Genomic DNA, 11,630 nt, shown 5'->3' with positions numbered 1-11,630 from the left:
CCTGGACTGGTTGCTGGTTGTGTTTTAAACTCTATTTTAAATTATTTTAATCCAGTTTATGATAAAACATAATATGGTTATTGAATCGCCCTTATATATAATTTACACGTATATAAATAATGTACATCAACACACACAAAAATGCTATAAAATGAAGTTAAACGATGGCAGCACGTTTTCATGATTGCTGTTTTAGTGTACACACAAACACCAATTCGTATTTATCTTAAATAACTGTGAATTGATCTACAAATACGCACATGTTTAGTGTGCCATTTAAGAGCACTTCTGTGAAAATGTATACAGCATTACCCTGGGAGGTCTTCAGTCAGAGTATCCCCACTAGCGGTGACAAAGAGAACTGCACGCACCGAGTGGGAGGCGACCATCAGAGCTTGACTTCTTCTCTCCTTCTTGTTGTGTGTTTATTGTGTGGCAGCAGCACATAAGGGGACCAGGGGCAAAATGGACAGTGAGTGCAGAAGGAAGTGGAAAGTCAGGCTTGCCCTGAGGCGAGACATCTTCAAGGAGTTCCTGGCGGAGTTTCTGGGGATATTTGTCCTGATAGTGAGTATTGTGCACCTGTCATTCAGCTTAAACAGCCGCTTTAAGGCTTCTGCTGGCTTCATGCTGCTAATTAGGTGTCTGGTGCCTCTCCTGGGACACGGCACATGTCTCTATTAAGACACGGGATAGAACACTTTGATATCCTGACTTTTAAAAGCAGCATCACATTGCATGAAATATATATTTGTGAGAGTCCTTCTGTGTGTCTTCCTTTCACCTCCACCTGTCACCATCTAAGTTCAATGACTGTGACCCATTAGTGCAGCCTTTTTATTTGTGGATGACTGCTCTCGCTTTGTTTTGTCCAAACTAAGTGGGGGGATTCTTTATTTTCCTGAGCTGCCTCTGGGACAAATTGTGCTTGGCAGTTCGACGTTGCTGTTAGACAAGGGGGCGAGTGTTAAAGGTGCCTGTAATTGGAATGGTTGAAACCTCCACTGTGTTCTGTGTCTCACAGCTCTTTGGATGTGGTTCAGTGGCTCAGGCTGTCCTCAGTAAGGGGGCTCTCGGGGAGCCCCTGTCCATCCACCTTGGCTTCACTCTGGGACTCATGATGGCCGCCTACATTGCAGGAGGGGTGTCAGGTAAAAAAGGCATCACCTGGAAAACCCACATTTGTAACACAACAGCAATTTAAATAAAAAACAGCACACCATTGGATGGGGCTGCACGGTGGTTGAGTGGTTAGCGCACATGCCACACAGCTAGAAGACCCGAGTTTGATTCCACTCTCCGCCATCTCTGTGTGGAGTTTGCATGTTCTCCTCATGTATGCATGGTACTCCGGTTTCCTCCCACATTCCAAAAACATGCTAGGTTAATTGGCGACTCCAAATTGTCCATAGGTATGAATGTGAGTGTGAATGGTTGTTTGTCTATATGTGCACTGTGATTGGCTGGCGACCAGTCCAGGGTGTACCCCGCCTCTCGGCCAAAGACAGCTGGGATAGGCTCCAGCACGCCTGTGACCCTTGTGAGGATAAGTGGTAGAAAATGAATGAATGACTGACTGACCATTTTTTTCCCCATCCTCCAAACGCTGGAACTCCTGGTGGGTTTCCAGAAATGATGAACATCATTGATCAATACGTGTGATTTATTTACTGAAATGGGGGCAATAAAACAAAAAGAAGACATTGTTATGGCTTTCAGTTGAGTTTCCATAAATTATGGATTAAAATATTATTATGCTGTCACACTCAAATTTTCCCATGTCGGAACATGCTCGGTATGCTCACCGGCAGGGGGGCCCTCCACAAAATGGGTGATTACTAAAAAATAAACAGGGGGTGGCACTCTGTTTTTTTTTTTTTTATTGAGCGACACTCTTGCTCACCAGACACAACATTAGGTACATCTGCACAAGATAATGACATACAAAATCACAAAGATAATATTGCTTTACTGAGAACTGCACTGTATCTTATTGTAAAGTGCCATATCCTATTATTATTTTGAATATTATTGCAATGCAAACTCCAAGAATAAAGAAGATACTGTACAAATAGATTGACAGCATATGAAAATCTAATGTGATGAGAAGGTGTGGGTGTCTCTAATGTTGTGGCCAGTGATCAGATGTATCTAGTCGCTTGCTCCATGGTTAACAAGAGGAAGAGTTCCAAGGCTTTAGAGGACAAGGAGGTTAATATATGGAGAGATTCTGCTGCATGACTGGGCCATTGGGCCCCGGGGTCCACAGCACAGTGGGAAGCTTCTGTGGGACGACATCTCTGAAGATGATCATAGGTATTGGACTAATGAGCTTTACTGGAGCATGGGTCTCTAGAGAGGTAAGTGGAGGGGCGGGGGGTCAGGTGTGACGAGCCCGTCTTTCAGGGCTGGCAGGGAGGCGCCCGGTCGGAGAAGAAAACACAATTGTCTTCTCTTTGTAGTCTCAGATTTTGTAGCGCAAGTGTGACACATCCTGGTCACTCTAATGACCCGCGCTCTACGTGTGCCTTAAGCTGCTTCAGACAGATTATGTCAGATGCAATTGGGCCCGCTGCTTCTGGCAGGTTTGTGGCGCTCTGTGTTTGTGAACAGGATGGGGAGAGGAACAATGGCTACATGCTTGATACCCCCCAGTGGTGTCACCACAGCAAGGTCAAAGCTGAGATCCCAGAGTGTTAAATAAATGAGCCCACACTGTCAGCACCGGCCTGGAACTTTTGGTTGGAATGTGTTCTCTGCTCTGCTCTGTTTTTTTTTGTTTTTTTTTTTATAAAGGAAAATCGGTTGAGCCTTCACTGTGAATCTTTGGGACTTTTTGTTATAATTCTTCTTGTAAATGAAATGAAATGAGGAGAAATATGATCTCAGGGAAGAACTACGTTTGAACACTTATATGCTAGGACTACGTTAAAAAGCCTTAGCATTTCAGCATGTGGAATCAAACTATGGAATGGATTGAGTAAGGACCTCAAACAATGCACAACGATGAGCCAATTCAAGAAACAATACAAGCAGTTGATGTTTGCTAAATACAAGGATGAAGAGTCTTGAACCAGTCATGATGTGTTATATATGTATATCACTATATTGACACTTACTATGGTACCCATTATGTCATTGTATGGTCATATCACCTCGTACTTCAGTACGTGGCAAAAATAAAATAAAAAAAAAAACATAAACTATATTAGGAAAGCAGGACGTGAACAAATGTAACAGTTACTGATTGTAAAAGTACCAGATGGAGGGGTAGGATTTAATAAGCTTTGCTTCTTCCTACTCCTTTTAGACATGTGGAACTGTGAACTGATTATGTGATGCACTTAATTGTAATCTGATGCATGTTCAAATGAAATAAAACCATTACCATTACCATTTCCCCCAAAATGAGTAACATTGTTGTTGTATTGCTGCAGGAGCCCATGTGAACCCTGCAGTCTCTCTCGCCATGGTGTTGCTAGGCAAAATGTCTTGGAAGAAGTTTCCAGTGTATGTTGTTGCACAGTTTTTGGGAGCCTTTGTTGGAGCCTGCTGTGTCTACATCTTAAATTATGGTGAGTTTATAGATCCTCTACACCAGGGGCCACAGTTTTTCAAGCAATGGCCTTGTACTGAAAAATGATGTGCGGGATCACACTGACATTTATATATACACTCTATATACAGTATATTTAAATTTAGCAAAATAAACTGCTTGTGTATACAGTAATCCCTCGTATATTGGGGTTAATTGGTTCCAGACCCAACTGTGATTAGTGAATTTCACTATTGTATAAATTCAATTTTTTCCTTCTCAATGCATTATTTTAACATTATTAGGGCCCTGTAGACATGAACTGCACATGAACACTTCACTTAAGAAATAAATTAAGAAATTTAAGAAATATATAAGACACACACACAGTTCACTTCAAAATGTGAAAATTGTAAATGGTTCATGGTGTTATATTTGTAAATAAATAGTTATTATGATGTGAAACAACCATTTTGTGTTGTTAATAGTATATTGTGTTAGTTATTTTTACATTTTGCCCAGTGTCTTTCTTATGGTGGAGTCATGAACACTGACCTTAACTGAGGCAGTGATGCTTGCAGTTCTTTCGATGTTGTTGTGGGGTCTTTTGTGACCCCTTGGATGAGTTGTCACTGTGCTCCTGGTGTCATTTTGCTTGGTTGAGCACTCCTGGGAATGTTCACTGCTGCTCCATGTTTTCGCTATTGGTGGGTAATGGCTCTCACTGTGGTTTGCTGGAGTCCCAAAGCTTTAGAAATAGCTTTAAAACCTTTTCCACTTGAACTGAGATAAACACAGTAAATGATAAATGATAAATCACAGATATGTTTCAACAAGGAAGCAATCACTTTTTCACACAGTGTCATGTAGGTTGGGATTGCGTTTAGTTTGTCATTGACTGATTCTTAAATGTAAACATTTAAGTGTGGCAAACATGCAAAAAAAAATCAGGAAAGGGACAAAAACACTTTTTTCACACCACTGTTTTAGTCACCCTAATTGATATGAGTGACGAAATGATGCAAAAGCAACGTGTGTTTCCTTCTGGCAGATGCTTTAATGGACTATAGTAAGGGAGAATTCATTGTTACTGGAGAAAACGCTACAGCTGGCATATTTGCATCTTATCCTGCAAAACATCTCTCCATCCTCAATGGATTCCTGGACCAGGTAGGAATAATAACCCTTACATGTCATATGCAGATGCAAGTGGTAATGTGTTTGGTTTGCATACAGTATATTTACCAGATGACATAAAAACTACTGTAGTAGGCAACCAACGGCCACAACATTAGCCAAGTAGTCTGGATGCTCATGTCTTCTATATGGAATTATTGATGATGTCGAGTGCAAACAACGTTACGCAACATTGATTGAGTATGTAGAAGCTACCAGAGCATGGGAGCATACATTCTGTGCACTCATGGGCATACATGTAATGTTCGCTGATGAATAAACAATTGTGCACAATGCTAAAAATAACTATCTGTCCTGGATTTGTACACTATGTGTTGAAAGACATTAAAGACTATATAGGATGATTTTGGACCCTTTAGTCTATAATGGATTTTGCTAACATAAGAGAATGTGGGCACATTTTGGCCATAATCTGTATTTTGGTGCCACCAAAACACCTGATATTCACAATACACAGTGGTTTGAAAAAGTGTTTCCAATTTCTTGTTTTCTTGTATGTTTGTCACACTTAAGTGTCTCAGATCATCAAACAAATGTAAATATTAGTAAATGACAATACAAGTGTGTGAAAGTGTGTTACATCTGGTGTGCAAGTAATGCCGCATTTCAGAAAAAGAACATCATACCAACAGTAAAATACAGTGGTAGTAGTGTGATGGTCTTGGCCTATTTTGTTACATCAGGGCTTGGAGGACTTGCTGTGATCAATGGAACCATGAATTCTGTCGTTTACAAAAAAAATCCAGAGGGAGAATGTCCGGCTATCTGTTTGTGACCTCAAACTGAAACCAACTTGGGTTCTGCAGCAGGACAATGATGCTAAACACACCAGCAAGTCCACCTATGAATGGCTGAAGAAAAACAAAATGAAGACTTTGGAGTCTTGACCTGAATCCTATCGAGATGCTGTGGCATGACCTTATAAAGGTGGTTCATGTTGGAAAACCTTCCAATGTGGCTGAATTACAACAATTCTGCAAAATTCCTCTAAGTGACTCATTGCAAGTTATGGCCTAACTAGTTATTAAGTTTAAGAGGCAATCATTTTTGCAGGAAAACCTTTAGTTTCAAAAAGTTTCACTGTCATTGAGTGTACAAATGGGTCTCTATGTTGTTCTGGTTATTCCACTGGTGAGTGACAGGAAGAAAAGCTCCAAATCAAATGGCACTTTGTGCTGGTTTGCATGTATAAAGCTGGTAAAGATAGTAAACATACTGTCATATTGGGGTTCTTCATATGTTATTCATCTGTAATTATTTTGTCAGTGTTATTTAGCATTCAGGATAAAAATATCAGGATATATATCGTGTATTGATATTCAACCTAAATATATGGGGATATACAGCCCTAGGATAGCATAATGACCAAGTGACATAGTGTAGCCCTTTGACAAGATGTTTGATCACCTGTTTCCAGTTTTGTATATGTTGTATACTTTAAAGCTCCCATTAAGCCATAAAGCAGGGGAAATTGGGGGCCATGTAATAAGCTTAGATCAAATAACGTAGACCACAGGTCAACATTTTGAACAACTGAAAAACAGAAATGCCAAGAGAATGTCCTGTAGTACTTTTATCTGTGACTATTTATCTTGGTTGTTTTTTTTAGGTGGTGGGGGCTGCTGCATTGATTCTGTGCATCCTAGCCATCACAGACTCAAAGAATATCGGTCCTCCTAAAGGCATGGAGCCTCTCTGCATCGGTCTGGTCATCATGGCCATCGCTGTGTCCATGGGCTTGAACTGCGGCTACCCCATCAACCCAGCGAGAGACTTAAGTCCACGACTTTTCACTGCGGTGGCTGGATGGGGCGGGGATGTGTTCAGGTAATCGGAAACTAGTAGAATACTCAATGCACACTAGAATAATCATGCACAGATTTGCCAAACATCCCTTATTTACAATTTACAATATTTTTGTAGCTACACATGAACTAACGCCCCTACAGTCACCTTTACACTTATATTACCCAATATATTTAGACATGCTAAAAGTAAATAAGCCATTTAAGACATAAATAAGACTTAGCCTGTGTTTTTATTAGCTATTATTGTGTCTGTTGTGAGATAATTCAAACCTGCAATAAAAGCCTGTTGTTCGGGCGATCAAATCATTTAAAATAAAAATTTTATTTTGATGAAATGATTGACAATTTCAAGTTAACAAACTACGAATCAAGTTTATTACGTTTTTAAGGTAATTAAGGTGTTTTTACTCACTTTTTTCCTCCAGCATTTTATAACATCATATGCATAAGATATGCAAATTAGATGATGACGTCATGTAACAACTTATAGGACAGCCAATAACTAATTTTCTTACATAAAAGTGAGTGAGAACAGTGAGTATATTGCATGGTGGCGCTGTTATTCAACCCAAAAGTTGGACCCCGTAAGTCGGATTGACTTGACTTTAGGGTGTTTTGCCAAATCACCCCAAAATTTGGTGATTCAAAATCCCTGTGTTCCGACAATTCCCATGTTTGTATTTTTTAAATAGTAATAGTTGTACTTATAACATTGTGTCCCACTTTAGTGTCCTAACCATATTCCTCAAACAAAGAAGTCTACCGAGTAGCGTGGTGATTCAGTCTTTAATTCTCACTGAGACAAAGTCGTGTGATCCCTGGAAAGTTGGACCACATTCATCTGGATCAGTTTTCCAGATGACATGTTGGTGACTACTTTTGACCATGTGCCAGTTTACACCTTATTTTATCTGTAGAAACGTATGTCACTAAATGGGCACCTTATCTGAGACATAAGGACGAATTAGGCTTTGATTAGAGAACCAGCTCATGTTGGACTTTGGCAAATTTCCACAGGGAGCTTTGAACTGCCAATAAGGTACTGTAAACATTTCTACAGTGTAGGTCATGTCTATCCCGAAAGTGACGTCTGCGTTGTTGTGAAGATGACATATGACAAATATGGACACAAAAACTTGATAAATTGATAAGAATTCGGTCAATTGTATCTGGAAGCAATTGAGAAAAATTCAGAGTGCACCACTAATGATTTAGTCTCAACTAGTTTGTGTTCTAAAGAAGAAGAACATGATGTTAGCTATGCAAAGCTGAGCTGAGATATGGGCTGACCAGCAGGCCTCAAAAATAAACATTAAGATTTATTTAATGCACATCTACTGTAAACCCTTGCTTCTATTTCCTGTTTGCACATCTAATCTTATATTGAATCAGTCCAATGCATATTTAATGCAGACAAATCTCGGATCAGGCATGGGATTTATTCTCATTTGCATCCCATGTTGGAAGCGTGTCGCCCTGCCGACAAAGTGACCCAGTCAGTGTCTCCTGTCTCCTGGATATAAGTGGATAATCCAGTGGCATCACGCCTATAAGTGCTTGCTTCCTGCGCACTCACAGTAGGGAGAGGACGCCCTGCGTTGTCGCTTGTTGACTTTTAAACTTATATCTGTCTGCTTTCACCTGCTGTGCCACAATGCTACGTTGACTAATCGCTCGTTTCAGGAGTGAGCGGTCAGCCAGAGTGACAACGAGGACACATGCTGCACACACAAGAGCTGCTTATTAAGACTTTACCCTAAGCTGGGATAAAAGGCCTTTAACCCGCACCAGGAAATGACAACATTTATGCACACTGAACAGGAAGTGTGCGTGATTACTGTATATCGCTAATCACAATTGGACAATTTGTGTTTTTGTTGCAGGGCTGGAGGATGCTGGTGGTGGATCCCTGTGTTTGGGCCAATGGTCGGTGGCGTAGTTGGGGCGGCTATTTACTTTTTCTTCATCGAGTTGCACCACACCGACGTCCAACAACAAGAGGAAAACAACGTACAGCAAAAGTATGACATTGTGACTTTGACTTAGCCTTCAAGGGTATGCTCGCTTCAACCTAACGCCACACGCCTCATAAAATGACGAAAACACATTGATTTCTCCCAACCAGTCAACAAAGACAGGCACTTGTTTCATTATAAATATAATAATGATGACATCAGTTTTTGTATTTGTAGCAAACATTTATCCATCCATCTTCTACCGTTTATCCAAGTTTGGATCATGGGGGCAGCAGCCTAAGCAGGGAAGCCCAGACTTTCCTCTCCCGGGCTACTTTGTGCCACTCTGACTCCTGCACAAGCTCAAGCCCCATTGTTCCATTGAAGGAAAAAGCTTCCCAGATCAATGTCCCATGTTTAGCATTCTCATGCAAACAGACAATTTTTGGCCGTCAAGAAGATGAGATTTTGGAGATTTTTTTGTTCCTAAAACCTTTCTCAGATGCTGTCTGATGCTGAGTTATTGGACTGCAATCAGCACCAGTACCAACCTTTATTTGGGCCCTTTCTTCACAGACAGTCAGTCAAATCCTCCATCTCTGGGCTAGTGACATTTTTTGTGTCTACCACTTGATTCATTTGTCCCATCAGCCTCAGGATCTTTTAAAAAGTTTATTTATTGATTGATTGTTTTTTTTTCCCTTTAAGAAGCTTACTGTGTCCAACCTCGCTGAAAGAGGCCTTGTTTATGCAACCAACAATATTGACTGCAAGAGAGCTTTAGAAAAAATAATTACACCTGACAGAAAATAACATTAAATCAAAATGTTTCCAAGATTTTGGCTTTTAAAGACTGTGGTCAACTTAAGAACAGCCTATTTCATTTTCAATCTCTACTTAGGACCTTCCATAAGATCAAAATGTATTCATTCATTCATTTTCTGCCGCTTATCCTCATGAGGGTCGCGGGGGTGCTGGAGCCTATCCCAGCTGTCTTCGGGCGAGATTGGACTGGTCGCCAGCCAATCACAGGGCACATATAGACAAACAACCATTCACACTCACATTCGTACCTATGGACAATTTGGAGTCGCCAATTAACCATCAAAATGTATATTCTTTTAAAATTTAGATCAGGAGTGTCTGTATTTTTTAAGTTTCCGAATGTTTTTTCTTTTTTTATTGTTGTTGTAAATTTTAGGTTGCAGGTATTATCTGCTGGGAGTACAAAAGTACATGCATCAGGCTGGTGTTCTAACCACAGTTTAGCAAGAATTCAACAATGTTACTTTTCCTATTAAATTCTCAGAAGAACAGGCTGCATTTAACTATGTTGTATCGTATGAGCCCATTTTTTTCTCCATAGGAATATTTGCCAAGTTTATTGTACAGTATTATGACTATTTAGCATGAGATATACTTAGCTTATTAAATATTTTAGCACTTAAGTATGTAAATGTGGTCATCTAATGTTGTACCAATGATGTGGACAAATCACTTTTTTTCATGTGTTCTGTCAAAACTGTAGTTGGAGTTGTTTTTATTTTGATTAGAAACTCCAGCCTTAAAGTATTATATTTGCATCCTTTTTTTTTCTCAAGGTCTCCTAAGCTATAAAGTCATGACAAGTGACACATTGATGTTTGATAAAATTATTTAAAAAGCCATATGATATTGAACACCTACTCTATATGCATGGAATGACTTGTGTTTTGCTGTAACTTTGGTGAAAAGTAAACACAGTAAATAAGCTTTCTTGATTTATTTGCTTTGGAATGGGACCATGTACAGTATAAAGTCATTTCTATGAGTAGTCTATCCTTTAATTGACAATACAGAAGCTAACATAACTTTTAAAAATAGAGCAAGTTTCCATTAAAGCTTTTATGTGATCCCTGCAGACAGACAATAGTCCAAATGTGAGCAGCAACAATCTCCTTGATGCCCCTGAGTGGCGGAAGAGCAACAGTATTTACTAGTATAATATCATGCACTCAACCGATGTTTAAAAAGAGAACAGAGATGAACATTTCATATTAAATCAATATCATACAGTAACGATGTTTGAAAGCTTGTTTGGGAAGTGGCCTAATAGTGTCTGTATTAATGTTTTATCTTCTCTTCAGGGTGATTGGAATTACTATCTGTAATTCTGAAAGCACCCAAGGAAATAATATCTATTGCATTATTCAACAAGTGTGTTGGCTATTTGCAATTTATGTTTTCTGCATAGTCAAATTGAGACACAAATTACCAAGGAATTCAGTTCAATTTAGTTTTATTTACACTTCCTGCCAGAACGGATTGTTCATTTATTCATTATTTATTTAGTCTGGTTTAATTTATTTCCGCTGTGATTGGTCACACACCCAAGTGAAAACACTAGTGCTTCCGAACAAAGAACCATATAAGGAAGTCCGCCCCTCTGTGACATCACAAAGGGGCAATTTTACCATGCCTTTTGAAACCGAGCATTTTGAGCCATCCCAAACTTCTTTCAGGGCTCACTTCCAAATGCACCAAACACCAGTCTCCATAATATAGGAGTAGTATAACATTTTAATCACACTTAGAAGCCATGATGTGTTGCATTCAAAGACATCACAGAAATCAGTGTTTTGAGCGTAGATTTCCAAGCCTACTTCAACACAGAAAACTGTACATCTTCAGTATGAAGACACACATACACGCATAATAAAGGTGTTGTTGTGATGTTCCGAGTGCCCCTGAATGCACCTTGCTGTTGTCTTGTGACAATGTGTGGTTCAGAAGATACATACAGAATAAAGTTATATAAGAGCGTTACACTCTGCGGAGAGACTATTGTGCATCTTTGTGCCATCAAAACAGTGCGGTGACTAGATATGATGTGCAATGAGGTAATTACGCTAAATATTTTAACCTAATTAATTCAATAAATTAGTTACTGCCGTTAATGTGACAGCCCTATTCTTAATATTACAACAGTCTTATAAGAAATAGCGCAGGCACTTCCCATTACAAATACAGTATTGATAATGTGTATGCATTAAACAGCAGTTTCTTTGCATGTCCTTCTGAGAAACTCCCATCAGACACCCTCTTAGATTAGATGCTTTATCCTTTATCTGGAGGAGTAGGGATGACTGAATCAAT

At 39.5% G+C, this 11,630-nt stretch overlaps 1 protein-coding gene across 1 annotated transcript; it reads left to right on the top strand.

The window, feature by feature from the left end:
* Positions 1-385: 385 nt before the first annotated feature.
* Positions 386-11,299, top strand: aqp9b (aquaporin 9b). Its single transcript, XM_058089402.1, has 6 exons — positions 386-567; positions 1,025-1,151; positions 3,438-3,575; positions 4,587-4,705; positions 6,342-6,559; positions 8,424-11,299. Exons 1-6 carry the CDS (start codon positions 466-468, stop codon positions 8,584-8,586), a joined length of 867 nt encoding a protein of 288 aa, XP_057945385.1. The 5' UTR covers positions 386-465; the 3' UTR covers positions 8,587-11,299.
* The last annotated feature ends 331 nt before the right edge of the window (positions 11,300-11,630 follow it).

Source organism: Doryrhamphus excisus, chromosome 12 (genome assembly GCF_030265055.1).
Source record: "Doryrhamphus excisus isolate RoL2022-K1 chromosome 12, RoL_Dexc_1.0, whole genome shotgun sequence".
In the NCBI taxonomy this organism is placed as follows: Eukaryota; Metazoa; Chordata; class Actinopteri; order Syngnathiformes; family Syngnathidae; genus Doryrhamphus; species Doryrhamphus excisus.
The sequence above is the reverse complement of the archived record's forward strand: the minus strand, read 5'-3'. Positions and strand labels throughout refer to the sequence as shown.